Here is a 23,200-nt window from a genome sequence, read left to right as displayed (position 1 = left end):
GCAATGCTGGATCCTTAACCCACTGAGCCAGGCCAGGGATCAAACCTGAATCCTCATGGATACTAGTCAGATTCATTTCACTGCACCACAATGGGAACTTCCCTAACCTACTTTTCAAGGTTTATCTTCTTATACCCTTTCTTCTTGGCCTGTGCTCCGTACAAATTAGACTATGCACACTCTCCCCTTTCTCAGAATACCCTCCCTCCATCTCCACACATCTAAACTCTACCCATTCTTCAAGGCATCAAATGCCTTCTCTATTTCCCTCACCCCATCTCGCAAACTAGAAGCAACCTCAGCCTACTCTGAACATGCACAGCACTTTATCTGTATTCCTCTTAAGGAACTTATATTCTGCCTTGTATTATAGTTCTGCATCCCCTACTAAAAAGCCAGAGCAGCACCTGTTATCTTTTCTGAAGTGCCTTCTCACATATCCCTTATCTCATCTGGGTGAAAACTGGATCCCAACTTCATTGTGCTGCTTAGACCTTGGTCTCTTGTGTCGACAACATTCCCACCTGATCCCCTAGCAGCAGCTCCTCCACCTGCCCCCCACTCCAATCCTTTCTGCACACTGACATTGAATTTTTTTTTTTCCTTTTGGCTATGCCTATGGCATACAGAAATTTCCAGGCCAGGGACTGAACTTACGCCACAGCAGTGACCAAAGCCACATCAGTGACAGTGCTGGATCCTTAACCTACTGCACCACCAGGAAACTCCGAATAATTTCTTTAAAATCTATGTCACTTCTCTGATTAATATATACATCAGCGGGAGTTCCCACTGTGATGTAGTAGGTTAAGGATCTAGCATTGGCTCTGGGCAACACCAGTTTGATCTCCAGCTGGCACCGGGGGTTAAAGATCCAGCATTGCCACAGCTATGGCATGGTTTACAGCTGCAGCTCAGATTCAACTCCAGCCCAGGAACTTCCATATGCTTCAGGTTTGGCCAAAAATAAATAAATAAATATTATATATACACACACACACATTAATGGCTCACAACTGCCTTCTTTAGGAGTTCTCAACTTCAAGGTTCAAACACACTGGTTGGATCTGGTGTGAAATGTCTGCAGTAATTTCTCACTATTAATGAAGCTCTAATTAAAGATTTACAAACGTAGAACACTTAGAATAGTGTCCAGCACATATTATATGGGTGTTAGGAATTATTAACAGTGAAATTGTAAGCCTTATGAGACAGGTATAGCAGATGCATTTGGTGCTCTATGCATGTCCCCATGGCCCACTTCTAATTTCAGCTGTAGCTGTAGGAAACAGTTCTGTGCAGGCTGACAGCAACCCTCCTCAAGGGCCTTATCGGTCCCCTTGCTCTTTTGCCCCAGAGCTTCCTCTTCTCACAAGCTCACTCAGCCTATGAGCAGAGCCACCTAAAAGTACATGGGCATTTGTAGGCATTAATTTCCATCTGATGAATCACCTGCCACCCTTTCCCACATTGCTACAACTACCATGACAATCCAGGGGAAAGTAGTAGAAATCTTAATTGCAGCTTGATCAGTGTCCCACTCTGGCATATTTTTAAAAAATTATTGGAGTTCCCGTCGTGGCGCAGTGGTTAACGAATCTGACTAGGAACCATGAGGTTGCGGGTTTGGTCCCTGCGCTTGCTCAGTGGGTTAACGATCTGGCGTTGCCGTGAGCTGTGGTGTAGGTTGCAGACTCGGCTCAGATCCTGCGTTGCTGTAGCTCTGGCGTAGGCCAGTGGCTACAGCTCCGATTCGACCCCTAGCCTGGGAACCTCCATATGCCGCGGAAGCGGCCCAAAGAAATAGCAAAAAGACAAAAAATAAAAAATAAATAAAAATAAAAATAAATAAAAAATTATTATATACATATTTTTTGCTTTTTATTTTATTTTTTATGCACATGCAGCATATGGAAGTTCCTAGGCTAGGTCGAATCAGAGCTGCAACTGCTGGCCTACACCATAGCAACAGCAATGCAGAATCTAAGCTGCACCTGCTACCTACACCACAGCTCATGGCAACGCCAGATCCATAATCCGCTGAGGGAAGGCAGGGATCAACCCTCATTCTCATGGATACTATTCGGGTTCATAACTTGCTGAGCCACAATGGAAATTTCCTTTTTTAATCTTTTTTTTTTTTTTAGGGCCACACCCATGACATATAGAATTTCCCAGGCTAGGGGTCCATGCCACAGCCTCAGCAACGCCAGATCCAAGCTGCATCTGTGAACTATACCACAGCCCACAGCAACGCCAGATCCTTAAGCCACTGAGCGAGGCCAGGGATCAAACCTGCGTCCTCATGGATGCTAGTTAGATTCGTTTCCGCTAAGGCACCACGGGAACTCCCCTATTTTAATTTTTAATGGCTGCACTCACAGCATATGGAAGTTCCTCCCAGGGCAGCTGCAGCAACGCCAGATCCTTTATCCCATTGTGCCTGGCCTGGAGGCAAACCCGTACCTCCACAGCGACCTGAGCCGCTGCAGTGGCATTCTCAACCCACTGTGCCACAGTGGGAACTCCTCTCGCGCATTTATCAACACCTTCCTGTGGAATTCCAGGCCATTTGCCTTACCCTTCTGATCCTGCTTTTGACCCATTAGAACATGCTGAGAGGACAACACCTGAGCAACTGCTACTTGAAGAGTCAATGGGCTGGGGTGTAAAAGAAAACAGAGATGGCAGAGTCATAGGTCACACTGCCAAGGAGGGGATGAAGAGGGAATGGAGAAGCCTTAAGACCTGTCCTCTCCTAGGCTCTAAGCGAAGTTAAATCAACCTGCTGGAGAGAATGAATGACTCACGTCTGCACAGTGTAGCAGAATCAGAAGCTGACATTGCGCAGGCGCAGTGAGGAAGCAAAGATTGCCCGCCTGGCTGGCTATGCCGCCTCCTTTAGACAAGGGCCACGGGGAGACGTCAGTACCGTACTCCACTCAAAGAACCTCCTTCCTGTGCTCTCTCTTCCTCATGAAGTCCTCAGACCACTAGGAAAGGTCTCGGAACCCGCTTCTGAGGCCGTCGGGCCGACCCCTCGTTGCCAAACACCCAGGGCCGGGTCGAACCTGGAAAGCTGGTGGTGCCAGCCTCGGGAGAGAGGCCAAGACCGGAAGAGTCGCCAGGTCGCTCGGGAACGGCCCTCCTCGCTCCAGTTCTCACCTCTTTGTCCGCCGCCTTCTCCCCGATACCTAGCAGCGCGTACAGATCCATCTGTAAGAGCTCTTTGGTCACCGCCATGGTTCCAATCCTGACTGGATTAGTACTACAACTCCCAGGAGTCTAAGCGTGTCGGGACCGGGGACAGTTGGATCCCAAGCCAGCTGAATGGCGCTTAGCCCCCTGGGAAATGTCGTGATCTGGGCCAGCCAGGCTTGACTGCCTCTGAGAGAAGTTGGCAGGGGTGAAAGAACTACGACTCCCAGCAGCGTCCGCGCACGCCACTACTGCTCTCCCGCAGGGGTGACTGTCGTAATTCCTTGCTCCGAGGCCTTGGCTCTCGCGCGCAAGTGGGCGTGGGGAAGCAGGGGCGGGGCTGGGCGAAGGTCCTAGGGCTTCTGGACCTGACTCACAAGAAATCAACTCTGCAGACCCTGTTACGCCGGGAACCAGGATGGAGAGTAGGTGCTACGGCTGCGCTGTCAAGTTCACCATCTTCAAAAAGGAGGCGAGTCTTCTCTCCCCGGGGGTCTAGAGGGCCAAGGAGGACGCAGAGAGGAGGGAAATGCATAGGACTTGCATTCTTGGTTTTACGGAAAATTTCCACCTGTCTGATTTTGATGAAGCCACTCAGCTTCAGTTTCCGTTTCTGTAGAATGAAGTTAACACTCCGTTGGGGTTGATGCGAGGGTCCAGTGAGGTCCAGGAGGTGATAGTTCTTTGTAAACTGTGAAGCGAACCCCTGTCATTTTTGGAAAGCTAGGTTTTTCTGTCCACCAAGTGTAGGGTTCAGCTGTTTCCTTCTCTCTAGCCTACCCATCTGAAGCCTGGACTTTAGTTAATGCTCTGTGACTGACCTCTCCATCACACCATGCCCGTTTTTTTTCTCTGCTCTGAAACCTTCACCATCAAGCAGCCTTCCCTGCTTTCTTGAGTTAGATTACCACCTTATCTTCTGCCCCCAGGGCACCATGGCAGAATCTCACTTGTCCTCAGCACTGACCTGTCAAGTTCCTCTGGTAAACTGCAGGCTTTCTCTGCCTCCATTGCGACCAGATAGGATGAATGAATAGCAGGTGGTGAAGTAGATCCGTGTGGCCCTCAGAAACCTGGGTTTTGGAGTCAAAGTGATCAGAATTCAAATTTGAGCTCTGCTGTCATTCATGGGGTGAACTTGCTTTGGACAAGTCATGTAACTTTGCTGATCCCTTCCTATTATCCCAATAGAATAAGAATGGTGATCATCAGGATTAAGTAAGATAGTGTGTGTAAATTGTCAGAATTAAATTATGTGATGAACGTTGAGTACTGAGCTTAGAGCCTGGCACACAATAGGTGCTTAATAATGGAGGCTTTTGTTACCATCCCATCCTAGTCAAGCCGCCCTCCATCTCTGCTAGAGCAGAGAAGGCATGGACTCTGCACTTTATTGCTCCTTTGCTGAAGAGTCAGTGACCTGAAGCATGGTCTTTTGCCTGTTTGTCTTCTGCACCCCAATGTCAGGGAATTAGAGGAGAAAGCATGAGAATTTTGCATGAAGCTTTACCTGATTTGAATGGAAGACTGGAGACTGAGGAATTGCTTTACCCTCCACCCCTGTCTCTCCCCAGGCCTTAGGGGCCCCACTCCTCCTCCTCTCAGCAGCTGGTTACAGTTTCAGTGCCTGTTCTGTGTGTGTGTTCAGAGAGTTCCAGGGAGGAGCCTGCAGGGGGGAGTGAGAGGTGGACCCCCTGCTTCATGTTTCTTGTAGTACGGCTGTAAGAACTGTGGCCGGGCGTTCTGTTCCGGCTGCCTTAGCTTCAGTGCAGTGGTGCCCCGGGCTGGAAACACGCAACAGAAAGTCTGCAAGCAGTGCCATGAGGTCCTGACCAGGTGAGAAACCAACACAGGTGAGGGTTCAGCCAAGCATGGAAGCAGGCAGCTGGCAAGGCCTTGCAGCCTCATGCTCCGTGTCTAGAGGTCAGCCCAGGAAGTGTTTGGGGTGGGGGGCACTGATAGGCAGATGGCAGGTGGCTTCTGACACCAGATTTCTTCTCTATAGAGGATCTTCTCCTGCCAATGCCTCCAAGTGGTCACCACCTCAGAACTATAAGAAGTAAGTGCTAAAGGGACAGAGACAAATGGGGGTGGGGAAAGGACAAGGGAGCTCTAGGGTAGGACTCTCTTCTCAGCCTCTAGATCAAATGAGCACAGGGTCAGGAAAATATGTATCTCTCAGGCTCCTGACTGCCCTTTTGGGTGCAGAAAGCAGCTCCTCAGTCCTTTCTCCACAAAACGTTCCTAATAGACCTCGCCTTCTCAGCTAGACCCTCCTGCTCATTGGCTGGGTTAGGGTGCAGGGTGCCATGAGCGAGGGCCACAGAAGAATGTCCACTGAAGGCCTCCTTATCTGCCTAGAAATGATTTGAGTGGGAAGCAGTGAGTGGGTGCCTTCCTGCCTCCCTTCTGCATTCTTCAAGAGGCTCTATCTTGGAGTTCCCATTGTGCCTCAGCAGTAATGAACCCAACCAGTATCCATGAGGACTCGGGTTTGATCCCTGGCCTTGCTCAGTGGGTTAAGGATCCAGCGTTGCCGTGAGCTGTGGTATAGGTCACAGTCATGGCTTGGATCCCGTGTGGCTGTGGCTGTGGCTGTGGTCGGCATCTGTAGCTCTGATTTGACCCCTAGCCTGGGGACTTCCATATGCCAAAGGTGCAGCCCTAAAAAGAAAAAAAGAAAAAAAAAAAAAAGAGCCTTTATCTCATATCCTGCCAGGCGTGTGGCAGCCTTGGAAGCCAAGCAGAAGCCCAGCACTCCCCAGAGCCATGGACTGACCCAGCAAGACCAAGTCATTGCTGAGCGCCTAGCACGGCTCCGCCGGGAGAACAAGCCCAGTGAGTAGGGGACAGACATCATCCGGGGCTCCTGGGACTCGTATTCCTCTGGATCTTACAAGGCTCCCCTATGCTAATTGCAGAGTCAGTGCCCTCTCAGGCAGAGATAGAAGCGAGGCTAGCTGCACTGAGGGATGAACCCCAGGGTTCCATCCCTGCCACCCGGGAGATGGAAGCACGGCTTGCTGCACTGCAGGATAGAGTTCCATCTTCTCAGACCCCTCAGTGGGTGAGTGCTGTGGCTTTGGAGGATAGAGATCCTGCAACAGGACCCAGCAGAAGCCCTGATGCAAGTATATTATATATTTTGCAGGAGTACCTTGTGCTCCTCAGGCCTGCTGCCAGGCCAGGGAACCAGGGATGAGCAGCAGGATTGCACAGAGCACAATCCTGTCTTGCTGGGGACTGCCAGACCTACTTGATTACATGGCCTCTGGATTAGTCCCCTTACCCTGAGCTTTGCGAATTACTCAGCATCCACCCCTGACCCAAACTGCTTTGAACTTTATGGTGTGGCTTTTCCCCTACCCTGCTCCCCACTAAGTCTCCCTCTTCTGAGCAGACACATCAGCCACCAGACACTAGGACCCAGGCCCAGCAGGCACAGGATCTGCTGACACAGTTAGCAGCGGAGGTGGCTATTGATGAGCACCGGGAACGAGGAAGCCCAGGTATTTTCTCCACCCGGCTCCCCCAGGGACCTGCCCCTCACTCTCCTCAGGTTGGGGGAGGCTCTGCTGCCCACCCTCTGGGAGATGAATATAAATCAGAGCATAGGAGATCCTGTTGTGGCTCAGCAGGTTAAGAACCTGACTAGTATCCGTGAGGGTAGCAAAGGTGGGACTTGAACTCAAAGCTGTCTGCTTTCAAACCTCTTGCTCTGAAACTCTGAGCTAAAGGGGACCATGTCAGAACCACACCCACTCATAAAATTCTTACCATCTAGTGACATACAAGGCCTCAGCTTCCTTCATGTCATTTCTGATTCCAACCAGTAAGGGAGAGAGACTGGCTGGACCTTGGCCTCCCCAATCCTGCTCCTTTCAGGCAGTGATTCTCATTACCATGGGGCAACCCACCCTAAGGGCAGGATGTTAAAATATCATGTGGGTGAAAATAGGTGTAATTTTTTTTTACTGTCTAAGATGACTGGTTTTTTACATTTGGGAAAATGGAGGAAATACTCATGTGCAATATAGACCACAGGAGCTACTGCTAAACAAAAAGCTGATGACCTATGGGCTCAGTGGTTTTGATGGGAGATCTTGAAATGTCTGCCCACCTGCTTCACTCTTTCCAGCTGCCTCTACCCAGAATGACCTCAACCAGGGGGGCCCAAGGGCCCAGAGTGCCAGTTCTGAGGGGCAAGCCACCGGGTCCCTGGAGGAGGAGAAGAGCAGGCTTCTGGCTGAGGCAGCAGTCGAACTTCGGGAGGAGAACACAAGGCAGGAGCGGATCTTGGCCCTTGCCAAGCGCCTGGCTGTGCTTCGAGGAGAGGACCCAGATAAAGGTAGAGGCTGGGGAGTGGCTCACTCTTGTCCAGTGGGCAGGCCCTCAACTCCCACCCCCAGGCCAAGCTCTGCCCAGTGGCTGCTGTACTCCCTGCCAGACTGGGTCAGGGGCTGGGGGGCCCTGTGCTCAGGAGTCTGTCGAGCTTTGTCCAGAGCCATGAAGAAGGTGCTGAGGCGATGCAGTGGATGAGGAACAAGTGGCAGCTATCAGGGGGCAGGGGACCCTGGGTCCCTTCAGGTGCAGATCCCCAGCCTGGCAGTGTGGCACAGGGTCTGACCAGAGTGACTGCAGAGGCTACTCAGCTCTGGAACAGATGCCACTGGAAACCAGATTACTGGGGGCAGGAGCACAGCCACTCAGGTGAGCTCTCAGCCTCATTCCTCCTCCCCTGCTCCCGTCTCACCCTCTTCAAGTGACCCTCCAGGACTATCACCTTCCGGACAGTGATGATGAAGAGGATGAGGAGACAGCCATCCAGAGAGTCCTGCGGCAGGTTGGCCCCACCTTATCCCCCTGACCACCCTCGTCCTGTTCCTGCCCCACTGCTCCAGCACCCACCTGGCCCCATTCACCCCGCCTCTTCTCTGGGGTTCAATGGGCAGTCACTCTGCAGTGCCTGTTCTAGCTGGGACTGCTCTGCCCCTCTGACCCAGCCCCGCCCCCCCTAGCCCCTTGAGGTGGAGTGTCAGCAGCCATAGGCAGCAGATGAAGGAAGGTGGGCTGAGAGCTAAGCCACAGAACACAAAAATACTGGGTGTTGGGGGCATGCCTGAGCAGGGAGCTGTACCTCTTCACTCTGTCCACAGCTCACTGAAGAAGCTGCCCTGGATGAGGCAAGTGGCTTTAACATCCCTGCAGAGCCAAATCTCCAACCCCAAGCCCAATCCAGCAGGGTAGAGCCTAAGGTGAGAAAAGCTCCAGACACAAACCCCCCCAGGCCACCATCACAGCTTCCCCTCCCCGGACCCCATCAGGTACCTTACATCCTCCATTCCTCTCTGGTCCCAAAGGCCCAGGCCATGGCCCCCAGGCCTGAGGCTGAGGAAGAGGAGCTCCCCTGGTGCTGTATCTGTAATGAGGATGCCACGCTGCGCTGTGCTGGCTGTGATGGAGACCTCTATTGTGTTCGCTGCTTCCGGTAGGTACAGGTGGAATTCCTGTGGGGCCAGGAATGTTCCAAGGCCTCCTTTGACCCCTGACCTGTATCTCTGCTCCACAGGGAAGGCCACGATGCTTTTGAACTTAAAGAGCACCAGACATCTGCCTACCACCCCTTGCACAAAGGGCGAGAGCACTGAGGGAACCCTGGTCCTCCCGGGAAGGCCATCCTACAGGCAGTCACACAGGCCGGGGCACCCACCAGCGCATCTGATGGGAGAGCACATCAGGCTAGACTGCTTACCGGGAGTTCCCTGGTGGCTCAGCAGGTGAAGGATCCAGTGTTTTCACTGCTGTGGCTTGGGTCACTACTGTGCTGTGGGTTTGATCCCTGGTCCTGGAACTTCCGCATGCCAAGAATGCAGCCAAAAAAAAAAAAAAAAAAAAAAAAAAAGAGCTAGACTGCTTGTGAATGTGTCCTTTCCTGAGCCTCTGTGTCCCTTGAAAGAGGAAGGACTCTCCATTTAACAGTGACTAGAGAAGCCAGAGGAAAGCAAGAAGTTGGGAGCTTTCCCGCATTGACATCTGGACTGGGAGTGAGAGGCATGCTGGGAGGAGACCAAGCTGAATCTAAGGAGGAGCCCTAAAACTTGCTCAAGGGCCCAGGGCTCTCTGCTGGCACTTAGGGGATCTAATAAAGTATGTTGATTCCTTGGACCCGGTGTCTTTTATCTGTAGAACTGAACCATACAGGCCCTGAGCCTGGGCCCGAGGAGAGATGGCAAGAATAGTAGGCTACAAGTCCAGTCCTGTGAAGTGAGGGAAAAGGTTAAGCCATCCTGCAAGCTTCCTGAGGCAAGAAGAGTCCCACCCATCCTGGTGGCCTCACAGGCAGTAGGCATCAAAATTCATCAATTGAACTGAACTGCATCCTGCTCGAGGCAGCCCAGCTTAGCCCCCGGGGCACCACCATCTTGGGTTTCTCAGCTTCTCTAGTACTCCAACACTGCATGCAGTAACAGTGGATGCATCCGCTGCCTCCTGCCTTACTCCCAAGAACACCACCTCCCAGGGGTCCTGTCCCACCCTCCCGGCCATGCAAACCCAGAGTGTTTTTCCACCAATGATTCTCAGGCCCTCTGCTTAGCCCCCCCGACCCCTGCTTTTTCTCTTGCTGCCTCTGGCTTGGAGCTGGCTCAAGAAAGAGTCCTCAGGAGAGTTCCCTTAGTGGTAATGAACCCCACTAAGGTCTACAAGGGTGCGGGTTGGATCCCTGGCCTCACTCAGTGGGTTAAGGACATACTGTTACTGTGAGCTATAGTGTAGGTTGCAGACTCGGCTCAGATCTGGCGTTGCTATGGCTGTGGTGTAGGCCAGCAGCTGTAGCTCTGCTTTGATGACCCCTAGCCTGGGAACGTCCATGTGCTATGGGTGTGGTCCTAAAAAGCAAAAAAAAAAAAAAAAAAAAAAGAAAAAGAAAAAGAAAAAAAAAGAAATAGTTCTCAGCCTGAGGCCTCCTGAATCATTTAGTCCCGGAGGATGGTTTAGCTTTCCCTGATGCCCCCAGACCAAGCTAGGTTTTTCCTGTTACCTCCCCTGTGGGTCTCTGCCACTTGAGCTCCCTATTGGTGATGCCAGGATATTGTGTGTCCTAGCCAGATGCCCTCTGCTTGGCCTCTGGGCCTTGCTTGCTTGAGATTTCTCTGAAGCAGAATTCTGACCCTTTGAATTCTTGAGGCCTGTGTGTATGAATGGATGGATGGATGGGCGGATGAGGTGTGTACATAGAGCCTAGAGACTCAGGATGGCCTTCAGACTTGACACTTTACCCTCTCCCTCCCTGGTCCCTCAGATACTCCACACTCCATTCAGCTGGGTCTCCCAAAGGTTTTATCCGTTTGGCTACCAAGGAAAGCACTGGTCAACAGCCATGACTGGCTCCCAGAAGGCGCAGCTGACCACACACACACAGGGGTGTCCAAATGTCCCTCCTTGTTCTCCATGTTCCTTGTCTGTAGTCCAAGGAGCTGTTTCCCTCTCAGCCCAGGATCCAGAGGTTCCTGGCAGACCTGGCAGTGCTGAGGCTCCTGAAGATAGTCTCACAAGGCTTATTTCTGAGGCCGACTAAGTCTCCGGAGTTTCTTGAGCTGACCGAGCAGCTCAGAGATAAAAGTCTACAAAAGAAACGGGGATGAGATCAGGCATGGGGCCACACCCTCCCCCCACGCTGTCCTTTCTCATCTCCACCTGACCCCAGTGCCTCAGAGCCAGGGAAGGGGAGAAGGACCCAGCGCCAAATTTCCTCTTCATTAGCTGCCACCCCTCTGGTCCTCCTCTTTCCCCCAGACCATCCCTTACCTCTGTGGGGCGGGGGCAGTTTTGGAGAACAGCCTGGTGGAAGAAAGCAGAAAGTGTGTTCCCAAGCCACAGCCTCTCATAAGTCTCCCAGGCAATCTCCCCTCTGAATTAGTTCTTATTGTGGGTAGGTTCTTGAGTTCCCTTGGTCCAGGCCCAGCTTCCATCCCTCAACCCCTGGGCTGCCCACCCCCACCATTCTACCTCCAACTGAGTCTTCTGCTCCTCTGTGGATAGTTCCATGAGAGCCTCCAGGTCAATCTCCAGCTCAGGAGTTGGTTGATCCTGCTGGGTAATCAAACAGGGTTCAGGGGAGCCAGGCCAGCTGGTGCTGGAGTGAAAGTTACTGTCAGGGGTTCACCCATCTCCCACTCTATTTTCCTACCTTCAGTTCCTCTCTTTATCTTACTCAAAACACCTATTCATCCTTCCATTCAACAATTACTGAATACCTGCTATGTTCTACCTGAAACAGTCTAGAATTTTAAAAAAGAGTGTCTGTTTGGAGTTTCCACTTCAGTGCAATGGGATCAGTGACATCTCTCGAGCACTGAGCACAGTTTCAATCCTGGGCCCAGCACAGTGGATTAAGGATCCAGTGTTGCTGCAGCAGTGGTGTAGGTCCCAACTACAGCTCAAATCTGATCCCTGGCCCAGGAATTTCCATATGCCAAGGGGTGGCCAAAAAAAAAAGAAAAGAAAAGAAAAGAAAAAGTATCTGTTAATGTTAAGAGTTACTGGAGTTCCGTGGTGGCTCAGGAGGTTAAGGATCTGGGGTTGTCACTGCAGTGGCTTGGGTCACAGCTGTGGTACAGGTTTGATCCCTGGCCCAGGAACTTCTGCATGCTGTGAGCATGGCCAAAAATATTAGTTCAAAAAATTTTAAAGAATTATATGTAATTATATATATTGTTAGTGGGGATGTAAAATGGTGCAGCTGCTTTGGAAAACAATTTGGCAGTTGCTTAAGTTATTAAATATAGAGTATCATCTGACCCAAAAATTCCACTCCTAGGTCTATTCCCAGGAGAAGCGAAAACATATGTCCATGTAAAAATTTGCTTATGAATGTTCATATTTGCATTATTCATATTCAAATGTCCATCAACTGATGAATGGATAAATATGATAGAGCCATACAATATATTTCAGCAATAAAAAGGAACAAAGTACTGAGTCATGCTACAACATGGATGAACCCTGAAAACGTTAGTGAAAGAAGCCAGTTACAAAAGGCCACATGGTATATGATTCAATTTGTATGAAATGTCCAGAATATGGAGTTCCCGTCGTGGCGCAGTGGTTAACGAATCCGACTAGGAACCATGAGGTTGCGGGTTCGGTCCCTGCCCTTGCTCAGTGGGTTAACGATCCGGCGTTGCCGAGAGCTGTGGTGTAGGTTGCAGACGCGGCTCGGATCCTGCGTTGCTGTGGCTCTGGCGTAGGCCGGTGGCTACAGCTCCGATTAGACCCCTAGCCTGGGAACCTCCATATACCGCGGGAGCGGCCCAAGAAATAGCAACAACAACAACAACAACAACAACAAAAAAAAAAAGACAAAAAGACAAAAAAAAAAAAAAAAAAAAAAGAAATGTCCAGAATAGGTAAATCTATAGAGACACAAAGTAGATTACTGGTTGCCTAAGGCTGGGAGTGGTAATGGTAGGGAATAGGGTGTGGCTTCTAATGAGTACAGGGCTTCTTTTATGGGTGATAAAATATTCCAAAATTAGACTGTGCTGAAGGTTGTACAACACTGTGAAGAGACTTAAAACCACTGAAGTGTACACTTTAAGTGGGAATTGTATGGTATATGAATTATATCTCAATAAAGCTGTCTTTAAAAATATATACATTGAAAAGTTCTCTTCATGGCATAGGCCAGCGGCTACAGTTCCGAATGTGAATGGACCCCTAGCCTGGGAACCTCCATATGCGGGGTGGTGGGGGGGCTAAAAAATGACAAAAAGACCAAAAAAAAAAAAAAAACTGAACAACCCAGTTTAAAAATGAGCAAAAGAACTGAATATCTGCCTCATCAAATAGCAAGATTTGCAAGATGGCAAATAGCATATGAAAAGATACTCAACATTATATGTCATGAGGGTATTGCAAATTTAAACAACATTAAGAAACCATTACATATCTACTAAAATGGCCAAAACAAACAACTTAAAACACTGACAGCACTAAATGCTGATGAGGCTGTTGAGCAATAGGAACTCTCATTTATTGCTGGTAGGGATGCAAAACAGTATAACCACTTTGGAAGACAGTTTGGTAGTTTCTTACAAAACGAAACATAATATTACCATACAAAACAGCAATTGTGGAGTTCTTGTAGGGATTTCCTGTTACGGCTCAGCGGGAACAAATTTGACTGGCATCCATGAGGATGCGTTCGATCCCTGGCCTCACTCAGTGGGTTAAGGATCTGGCGTTGTTGTGAGCTGTGGTGTAGGTCGAAGATGCGGCTCGGATCTGGCGTTGCTGTAGCTATGGCCCAGGCCAGCGGCTACAGCTCCAATTTGACCCCTAGCCTGGGAAGCTCCATATGCCACAGGTACAGCCCTAAAAAGACAAAAAAAAAAAAAAAATAGCACTTGTGCTCCTTGATTTTATCCAAATGAGTTGAAAACATGTCTATACAAAAACCTGCACATGAATGTTTGAATGTTTTGTTTTTTGTCTTTTTGCCATTTCTTGGGCCGCTCCTGTGGCATATGGAGGTTCCCAGGCTAGGGGTTTAATCGGAGCTGTGGCCGCCAGCCTACGCCAGAGCCACAGCAACGCGGGATCCGAGCCGCGTCTGCAACCTACACCACAGCTCACGGCAACGCCGGATCGTTAACCCACTGAGCAAGGGCAGGGACCGAACCCGCAACCTCATGGTTCCTAGTCGGATTCGTTAACCACTGCGCCACGACGGGAACTCCACATGAATGTTTATAATAGATTTATTCATAATTTCCGAAATTTTGATGCAACCAATAGGTCCTTCAGTAGGTAAATGAGTAAATGGTGGTACATCCAGACAATGGAGTATTATTCAGTGCTAAAACAAAATGGGTTATCAAGCAATAAAAAGACATGGAGGAAGCTTAAATGCCTATCACTAAGTGAAAGAAGCCACTCTTAGGAGTTCTCATCATGTTCAGAGGAAATGAATCCAACTAGGAAGCATGAGATTGCGGGTTCAATCCCTGGCCTCTCAGTGGGTCAAGGATCTGGTGTTGCCAGGAGCTGTGGTGTAGGTTGTAGTCATGCCTCAGATCTTGTGTTGTTGTGGCTGTGGTGCAGGCCAGCAGCTACAGGTCTGATTAGACCCCTAGCCTGGGAACCCCCATATGTCACAGGTGCTGCCCTAAAAAAACAAAAACAAAAAAAAGACGATCACTGTACAACTACAAATGTAATAAATTCATTGAGTAACAAAAAAAATAAAAATAAAAATAAACAAAAAAAAAAAGAAAGAAGCCAATCTTGAAAAGTCTACATAGGAGTTCCCTTGTGGCTCAGTGGGTTAAGGGTCCAGCACTGTCGCTACTGTGACTCTGGTTATAGCTGTGGCACAGATTAGATCCCTGGCCCCAGAACTTCTGCATGCTGTGAGTGTGGTGCAAAAAAAAAAAGAAAGAAAATCTATAAAAGTCTATATACTGTATAACTCATAACCATATGACATCCTAGAAAAAGCAAAACTACAGAAACAATAAAAACATTAGGAGTTGCCAGGAGTTAGGGTGGAAGGAAGGATGAATAGGTAGAGTACAGAGAATTTTTAGAGCAGTTAAACTACTCTATATGACACTATATGGCAGACTATGTCATTATATCCAAACAACATCATACATTTGTCAAAACCCATAAAATATATAATACCAAGAGTAAATTCTAGTATAAACTATGAACTTTGGGTGATTACAATGTGTCAATATAAATTCATCAACTGCAACAACTATACTGCTCCAGTGGGGGATGTTGACAGTGGGACAGGCTATGCCTCTCCACACTTTTTGCTTAATTTTGCTGTGAATCTAAAGCTGCTCCTTAAAAAATAGTCTTCAAAAAAAAAAAAAAAAAGACATTCACAGCAAAGGAAATGATAAAAAAAATGAAAAGGCAACCTACTGAATAGGATAAAGTACTTGTAAATTATATATATGAGAGGGGTTAATATTCAAAATATATAAAGAACTCATACAATAGAAAAAAATCTGATTTAAAAAATGGGCAGAGGATCTGAATAGACATTTTTACAAAGAAGACATAAAGATGGCCAATAAGTACATGAAAAGATGTTCAAAACGGCTAATCATCACAGAAATGAAAATCAAAACCACAGTGAGGAGTTCCCATTGTGGCTCAGCGGGTTAAGAACCTCACTAGTATCCATGAGGATGGGGGTTTGAACACTGGCTTCACTCAGTAGGTTAAGGATCTGGTGTTGCCACAGCTGCAGAGTAGGTTGCAGATGTGGCTCGGACCTGGCGTTGCTGTGGCTGTGGCTTAGGCTTAGGCTGGCAGCTGCAGCTCTGATTCCACCCCTAGCCTGGGAATGTCACATGCTGCAGGTGAGGCCATAAAAAGAAAAGAGAAAAACAAAATGAAACCAAAAAAACCACAGTGAGATGTCACCTCACACCTGTTAGAATCACTAACATCAAAAGATGAGAAAAACAAGTGTGGGCAAGGATGTGAAGAAAAGGGAAACTTTGTGCACTATTGGTAGGAATGTAAACTGGTACAGGCACTATGGAAAACAGTATGAGGTCCTTAATTAAAAATAGAACTACCATATAATCCATCAATTCCACCTCTGGATATTTACCCACAGCAAATGAAAACACTAGTTCAAAAATATACATGCACCCCCATTTTCACTGCAACATTATTTGTGACAGCCAAAATATGGAAACCATCTTAAGTGTCCATAAATGGATGAATGGATAAAAAAAGATATAGATAGATGCAAAGGAATAATATTCAGCCCTAAAAAAAAGAAGGAAATCCTGGGAGTTGCCATCGTGGCGCAGTGGAAACAAATCCAATTAGGAACCATAAGGTTGTGGGTTCGATCCCTGGCCTCGCTCAGTGGGTTAAGGATCCAGCGTTGCCATGAGCTGTGGTATAGGTTGCAGACGGGGCTCCTATCTGGAGTTGCTATGGCTGTGGTATAGGCCAGTGGCTACAGCTCCGAAAGACCCCTAGCCTGGGAACCTCCATATGCCATGGGTATAACCCTAAAAAGTCAAAAAAAAAAAAAAAAAAAAAAAAAAAAAAAAAAAAGAAAATCCTGCCATGTACAATAAATAACATGGATGGACCTTGAGGGCATTATGCTGAATGAAATAAGTCAGACAGAGAAAGACAAATACTGTATGATCATTTATTTATGTAGAATTTTTAAAAATGAACTGATAATACAGAGAACAGATTGGTGGTTGCTAGAGGTAGGAATAGGGTGGAGGTGGGCAAAATGGGTAAAGGGGGTCAAAGGAGACAAACTTACAGTTATAAAATAAATGTCTTGGCATTCCCATTGTGGCTCAGCGGTTAACAAACTGACTAGCATCCATGGCGATGCGGGTTGGATCCCTGGCCTCGCTCAGTGGGTTAAGGATCTGGTGTTGCTGTGAGCTGTGGTGTAGGTCGAAGACATGGCTCAGATCCTCCGATTGGACCCCTAGCCTGGGAATCTCCATATGCCACAAGTGGGGCCCTAAAAATGACTAAATACATAAATAAATAAGTCCTGGGGATCTAATGTATGGCTAAAATTAATAATACTATACTGCATATTCAAAAGTTGCTAAAAGAGGAGTTCCTGTCATGGCTCAGCAGAAGCGAATCTGACTAGTATCCATGAAGACTCAGGTTCAATCCCTGGCCTCGCACGCACAGTGAGTTAAGGAGCTAGTATTGCTGTAAGCTGTGGTGTGGGTGGCAGACATGGCTCGGATCTGTCATTGCTGTAGCTGAAGTGTAGTCCAGTGGCTACAGTTCCGATTCGGTCTGGGACCCTCCATATGCCATAGGTGCAACCCTAAAGACAATAAATAAACAAACAAACAAACAAATAAATAAATAAATAAATGTTGCTAAAAGAGGAGTTCCTGTCATGATTCACCAGTAACAAAACTGAAAGAGGAGTTCCCATTGTGGTTCAGCAGTAACAAACCTGACTAGTATCCATAAAGACTTGGGTTCGATCCCTGGCTCTGCTCAGTGGGTCAAGGATCCAGTGTTGCCATGAGCCTTGCCTAGGTCACAGATGTGGTTAGGATCTGGCATTGCTGTGGCTGTGCTGCAGGCCAGCAGTTACATCTCCAATTTTATCCCTAGCCTGGGAACTTCCATATGCCGTGGCCCTAAAAGAGACAGATAGATAGATAAATAAATGTTGCTAAAAGAGTAAATATTCAAAGTCCTCTTCACATGAAAAAAAATTTGTAACTATGTATGATGATAAATTTCCTTTTTCTTTTTCTTCTTGGCTGAGCCTTCGGAAATTTCCAGACCAGGGATGAGCCTGCACTGCAGCAGTGACTAGAGCCATGGCAGTCACAATGCCAAGTTCTTAATCTGCTGTGCCACCTGAGAACTCCATGACAGATGTTGACTATGCCTATTATGGTGATCATTTTGTAATATACGCAAATACTAAATCATTGTATTGTACACCTGAAACAAATGTCAATTATACCTTAATAAAAAAAATTTAGTGAGTTCCCGACGTGGTACAGTGGAAACGAATCCGACCAGGAATCTTGAGGTTACGGGTTCGATCCCTGGCCTTGCTCAGTGGGTTAAGGATCTGGTGTTGCTATGGCTGTGGCGTAGGCCAGCAGCAACAGCTCCAATTAGACCCCTAGCCTGGGAACCTCCATATGCCATGGGTGCGGCCCTAAAAAAAGACAAAAAAAAATTTAAAAAGATGTAAACTCAAGGGCTGAGATTTAATAAACAATACATTTTTACTGTTTTATCCAGGACTTTAAGTGAAAGTGGCCTGGTGGAGAGGAACCTGTCTATAGTACAGACTGATGCTCTTTCCCTGACTCATGCCAAGGGCCACCAGGGCCTTTACATCATCAGTGCAAATGTCAACATAGTAAAAAAGGGGTGGGGGGAGACAACATCTTATATTATTTATAAAAATAATCACGGACCCCCTGAAAGTGTCTTGGTGTTCTCTGGGCTACCAGAACACACTTCGAAAACTGCTGCCTTCTCCATTTTTCTATTTGGTCGTTGAGGTGTTTTAACTGATTTAAGAGGTCTTGGAGTTCCTGTTGTGGCTCAGGGGAAACGAAATCTGACTAGTAATCATGAAGATGCAGGTCCGATCCCTGGCATCACTCAGTGGGTTAAGGATCTGGTGTTGCTGTGGCTGTGGTGTAGGCTGGCGGCTGCAGCTCCAATTTGACCCCTAGCCTGGAAACCTCCATGTGCTGTGGATGTGGCCCTAAAATGACCAAAAAAACAGTTTTTTGTTTTTGTTTTTTTTAATTCTGACTAGCTCTAGCATTCCACGTGTGATGGAAATATTATTCGCATTTGGGGGAAGCACTGGGGAAATAGATGTATTATGTAGTTGAATGTAATGGTCTTTTTCAGTGTGAGTTCTGCCTCCTCCCTCCTTTTTTTTTTTTTTTTTTTTTTTTTTTTGTCTTTTTGCCTTTTCTAGGGCCGCACTTGCAGCATATGGAGGGTCCCAGGCTAGGGGTTGAATTAAAGCTATAGCCGCCAGCCTATACCACAGCCACAGCCACAGCCACGCAGGATCCGAACTGTGTCTGTAACCTAAACCACAGCTCTTGGCAACCCCAGAACCTTAACCCACTGAGCGAGGCCAAGGATTGAACTTAAGTCCTCACAGATGCTAGTTGGGTTTGTTAACCGCTGAGCCGTGACGGGAACTCCGTCCTCCCTCCATTTTTTTTTTTTTTTAAACGCTTAGCAAGTTCTTCTTATACTGACTTGGGTAAATATTTGATATTCACCTTTATATTTTTCTAGAGATTTGATCATTTCACTTTTAAAATGTTGATACGTAAAAGTTGAGTTTATTTCTTATAAAAGCAATCATACTAAGAACTGACAGATTCTTAGTAGCATGTCAAAGTGGGGAGAGCAAAGGCAGGATATTTATGACTACTGGGGTCTGGTTTGAGACTGGCCTTTTGATTAGAATTGGGTAATTTTGTGACATTTAGTATTAGTGGACACTGTGCAAGGCAAGGCATCTTGGAGCATAAATAATTGTTTAAGGCTATATATTGCAGTAGATATAGACTAACTGAGTAATATACTGTTCATTTAAATAAACTTTCAGGAGTTTCCATTGTAGCTCAGAGGAAAAAAATCTGACTAGTATTCACGAGGATACAGGTTCAATCCTTGGCCTCGCTCAGTGGGTTATGGATCTGGCGTTGCTGTCAACTGTGGTGTAGGTTGCAGATGCAGCTCAGATCCTGCATTTCTGTGGCTGTGGTGTAGGCCAGGGTTACAGCTCTGATTCGACGTCTAGGCTGGGAACTTCCATATGCTGAGGTTGCGGCCCTAAAAGACAATAAATAAATAAGTAAATAAAATAAATAAGCTTTTAGAATATTCCCGAAATGAATAATAAAGTTATTTGCAACTTTATCTTCCTGGGCAAGAATGTCTTGTAATAACCATGCTGATGAAGACAGTGGAGAAACAGTCATGTTTATTTAGGCAATAAGCTAGGGGTTGCAGATAAATTCTGTTCTCAAAGATAATGCTGACAACTGCCATTTATTAAGTGGCTATTGCACAAGATATTTTTACTTTTATTATTTATTTATTTTTGTCTTTTTGCCTTTTCTAGGGCCACTTCCCATGGCATATGGAGGTTCCCAGCCTAGGAGTCTAATCAGAGCTGTAGCCAGCAGCCTACACCACAGCCACAGCAACACGGGATCTGAGCCGAGTCTTCGACTTACACCACAGCTCACGGCAATGCTGGATCGTTAACCCACTGAGCAAGGCCAGGGATCGAACCCACAACCTCATGGGTCCTAGTCAAATTCGTTAACCACTGCGCCTCGATGGGAACTCCAAGATATTTTTACTTTTAAATTGGAACTCCTGTTGGGAGTTCCATTGTGGCTCAGTGGTTAACGAATCCGGCTAGGAACCATGAGGTTGTGGGTTCGACCCCCTGGCCTTGCTCAGTGGATTAATGATCCAGCGGTGTCATGAGTTGTGGTGTAGGTTGCAGATGAGGCTCGGATCCCTCATTGCTGTGGCTGTGGCGTAGGCCGGCGGCTATAGCTCCGATTAGACCCCTAGCCTGGGAACCTCCATATGTCTCGGGAGCGGCCCTAGAAAAGGCAAAAAGACAAAAAATAAAATGGGGGGGGGAGCCTGTGTTTTCTCCTGCCTTGTTTTTCACCTTATTCCAGCCCTTAATTGAGCAAGTGTCTGCCCTGTATTAACTGTCTTTAGATCCTTGCATTTCAAATTGGGGTCCTGGGACTATCAGCATCATCAGCGTCCCCTGAGAGCTTATTTGAAACACAGAATCCAGGCCCCACCTCACACCTACTGAATCTGAATCTTCATTTTAACAAGATTTCCAGGTAAATGATATGCACATTAAAGTTGGTTAAAGTTTTTCATCAGCTTTGGCAGAATGAGATTTAAAATAAAAATTAGTTTCAGGTTTAGAAAGATATCTTCTTTTGATACCTAAGCTTTTGGACTGATGTTTGTTACCCTTTCATAGGTATTATCTGATTTAATACCTATAATAACCCATGAAGTAGGCTTTAAATTTTTTTTTATTGATTTACAATATGCTAAGTTCCGCTAAATAGCAAAGTGACGTGTGTGTGTGTGTGTGTGTGTGTGTGTGTGTGTGTGTGTGTGTGAGTATATTGGCCAGTACATATATATAGGCCATGCCCACAGCTTGTGGAAGTTCTTGGTCCGGGGATTGATTCTTGGTCATGGCAGCAACCTGAGCCACAGCAGTGGCAATGCCAGATCCTTAACCAGCTACACCACGGGAGAACGCCTTCATATTTTCCATCGTGGTTTATCACAGAATATTGACTATAGTTCCCTATGAATTTCAGCTTTTCTATTTGATTATTTAATCCTTTGGAATTTATTTATTCAGCAATTGCATGTCCAGTGGCTACTATTAATCGGCACTGTGAACTTGGGAATCTCAGTGAACAAAACAAAGATCCTGCCTTCAAAGAACCTAAATGTTTGGGGCAGTTGAGGAGACATAATAAAAACATATGCACTAAGTAATTAATTGTACAATTTTTGTAAAGGTAAGTGCTATTTGGAAAACTTTCTTAATGGTGGAAATATTCCATCTGATGGGATAGTGATTACATACGGTAAAGTTCATCCAAATGTACATTTCAAATAGGTAAATTTTGTCTGCCAATTATACTTCAATAAAGTGGTTTAGGAAAGAAATAACAAGAAGCCCACTTACCCTCTCATTTCCTCCACTGCCAATGGTTAACCATGGTTAATAGTTTTGATCCTTCTATATCCTTTTAAAAATAAATAGTGCTAGGGTTCTGAGTTAGTTCTTTAACTCAGAAGAACTAGCCTTTTCCTTTTGCTTTCTTGGTTTTTAGCTCATCTGATTTAGCATTCACTCATTAAATGCATATTTACAAAGCATGCTATGCACAAAGCATTGTGATGAGTACTGGGGCCACAGCAGCAAGACAGACAGACATAATCCTGCCCTTGAAAATCTTGTAGGGATTTCCTTTTGTGGCTCAGCAGAAATGAATCTGACTGGCATCCATGAGGACGCAGGTTCAGTCCCTGGCCTCACTCAGTGGGTTAAAGATCCAGCATTGCCATGAGCTGTAGTGTAGGTTGCAGATGCTGCTTGGATCTGGCATTGCTGTGGCTGTGGTGGAGGCTGGTGGCTATAGATCCAACTTGACCCCTAGCCTGGGAGCTTCCATATGCCACGGGTGTGGCCCTAAGAAGCTTTAAAAAAAAAAAAAGAAATAAAGAGTAAAAGAAAATCTTTTAGCCTCCTGAGGGATACAGACAAGTGGAATGGCAGTTACAATACAGAGTGATAAGCACTTTGATGAGATACTGTGGGAGCATGTGGAAAGGGGTATAGGAGGCTTTCCAAGGAAGAAGCGACATTTAACCTGAGACCTAAAGGCTGAGTAGGAGTGAACAAGATGTTTATACTTCTGGTCATGATGGAGTAACAAGGACTGGATTTATTCTCTCAACAAAAGTAAATAGTAAACTAGACAAAAATATATGAACAGTGTTTTCAGGCTTTAGACCACAGCGTGACCTGAGAAAGAAGAGAAGCAAAAGAGGTAAACTCTTTGGAGGCAATTTCCAAACCGCATACCACAGAGGGAGATCCCAAGCAGAGGACAGTGGTTATACTAAATTTATATGAAGACAGAGGACAGAGTTTGGGGTTGAGGTGGCTAGAAGTTGCCAGACAAACTTCTGGAAAAGAAGGCGTTATGAAGAAAAAGACCTCCAGAAAAATGCATAAGGGGTCTTGAGTCTGCTGAACATGAGACACACATACATAAGGTAAAAGTTCACAAGACCAGGTACTATGAGACATTGAGAGCACAGGGATAAACAGTTCCCAGACCTCACAGAGGACTGGGAGACAAATCAAGTTCCACTCAGCCAGGGTGGACAGTCATCATTGTTCATGCAGGAATTCAGGAGAGACCTCAAAAGGGCCATGCTCTATGCGGGGGTGGGGATGTATTTATTTCCTAGATTAAGGGCTACTGTAGACTAACCCCAACAGAACTTAAAAACAAGCTTCAGAAGGCTGAAACTGAACCACAAGTAACCAAACTGCCTACTAGAATAAAGTTCAACACTCTAAAGGAAGAAAAAAATTCCAGTTACCCAACAACATAAAATACACAATGTCCAGCATCCAATCAAAAATCATTAGTCAGGCCAAGAAGCAGGAAAAATGACCTATAAGCAGGAGGAAAATCAGTTAATAGAAGCAGACAAGATATGACAGAGATGATAGAATTAGCAAATGAGGAAAATATGAACATAGTATGAAAGAAATGGAAGATATGAGAAAGAACCAAATGAAGCATCTTGAGTTGAAACATACAATATTCTAAAGAAAAAATTTACTGGATGAAATTAACAGCGTAAGAGACAGGATTAGGAT

At 46.6% G+C, this 23,200-nt stretch overlaps 3 protein-coding genes across 12 annotated transcripts in view; 1 reads left to right on the top strand and 2 right to left on the bottom strand.

Moving 5' to 3' along the window:
- The window catches only part of DNAJC17 (DnaJ heat shock protein family (Hsp40) member C17), a 42,612-nt gene extending 39,334 nt beyond the window's left edge, over positions 1-3,278 (bottom strand). For both annotated transcript variants that reach the window (XR_014814387.1, XM_001929383.5), the window contains exon 1: positions 3,166-3,278. Coding sequence is in view for 1 of the 2 variants with exons in the window: in XM_001929383.5 (XP_001929418.1) it covers positions 3,166-3,243 (78 nt within the window). In the remaining variant the exon portion in view is untranslated. The remainder of the gene's footprint in view (positions 1-3,165) is intronic.
- ZFYVE19 (zinc finger FYVE-type containing 19) lies at positions 2,859-9,363 on the top strand. Of its 3 annotated transcripts, none has more exons than XM_005659745.3 (12): positions 2,859-3,465; positions 3,594-3,670; positions 4,913-5,034; positions 5,204-5,257; positions 5,918-6,036; positions 6,120-6,265; positions 6,599-6,707; positions 7,337-7,546; positions 7,962-8,041; positions 8,355-8,453; positions 8,559-8,686; positions 8,768-9,363. In XM_005659745.3, the coding sequence occupies exons 2-12, from the start codon at positions 3,617-3,619 to the stop codon at positions 8,844-8,846; spliced, it is 1,200 nt and encodes a 399-aa protein (XP_005659802.1). In that variant the 5' UTR covers positions 2,859-3,465; positions 3,594-3,616; the 3' UTR covers positions 8,847-9,363. The 3 variants fall into 3 exon arrangements, with proteins under 3 accessions (XP_005659802.1, XP_084830615.1, XP_001929437.1); XM_084974489.1 differs by lacking the exon at positions 2,859-3,465 and adding an exon at positions 3,475-3,512; XM_001929402.6 differs by lacking the exon at positions 2,859-3,465 and having other exon boundaries at positions 3,524-3,670.
- Positions 9,364-10,519: 1,156 nt separating this feature from the next.
- Positions 10,520-23,200, bottom strand: part of PPP1R14D (protein phosphatase 1 regulatory inhibitor subunit 14D) — a 36,180-nt gene continuing 23,499 nt past the window's right edge. For 3 of the 7 annotated variants that reach the window (XM_021062855.2, XM_021062777.2, NM_001243710.1), the window contains 3 exons: positions 11,206-11,289; positions 11,005-11,037; positions 10,520-10,820 (listed from right to left, as the gene is read on the bottom strand). In XM_021062855.2, coding sequence (XP_020918514.1) covers positions 10,755-10,820; positions 11,005-11,037; positions 11,206-11,289 — 183 coding nt within the window. In that variant the 3' untranslated portion in view covers positions 10,520-10,754. The remainder of the gene's footprint in view (positions 10,821-11,004; positions 11,038-11,205; positions 11,290-23,200) is intronic. The other 4 variants (XM_084973696.1, XM_005659736.4, XM_084973727.1 and 1 more) reach the window with 3 other exon arrangements.

This window comes from Sus scrofa, chromosome 1, assembly GCF_054392235.1.
Source record: "Sus scrofa isolate SSC_HxYL_T2T_F1_AM1 chromosome 1, Sscrofa_HxYL_maternal_Yorkshire_Landrace_v2.0, whole genome shotgun sequence".
Classification (NCBI taxonomy): domain Eukaryota; kingdom Metazoa; phylum Chordata; class Mammalia; order Artiodactyla; family Suidae; genus Sus; species Sus scrofa.
Note: the sequence above shows the minus strand (reverse complement) of the source record. Positions and strands in the feature narration are given on the sequence as shown.

What these genes read in the sequence shown, in the direction of transcription:
- ZFYVE19 (XM_005659745.3), top strand. Translation starts at nt 3,617, where the DNA reads ATGGAGAGTAGGTGCTACGGCTGCGCTGTCAAGTTCACCATCTTCAAA. An exon ending in CTTCTCAGACCCCTCAGTGG is followed by an intron (nt 6,266 to 6,598) that starts GTGAGTGCTGTG and finishes TCTTCTGAGCAG; the next exon opens with ACACATCAGCCACCAGACAC. An exon ending in CCGGGAACGAGGAAGCCCAG is followed by an intron (nt 6,708 to 7,336) that starts GTATTTTCTCCA and finishes CACTCTTTCCAG; the next exon opens with CTGCCTCTACCCAGAATGAC.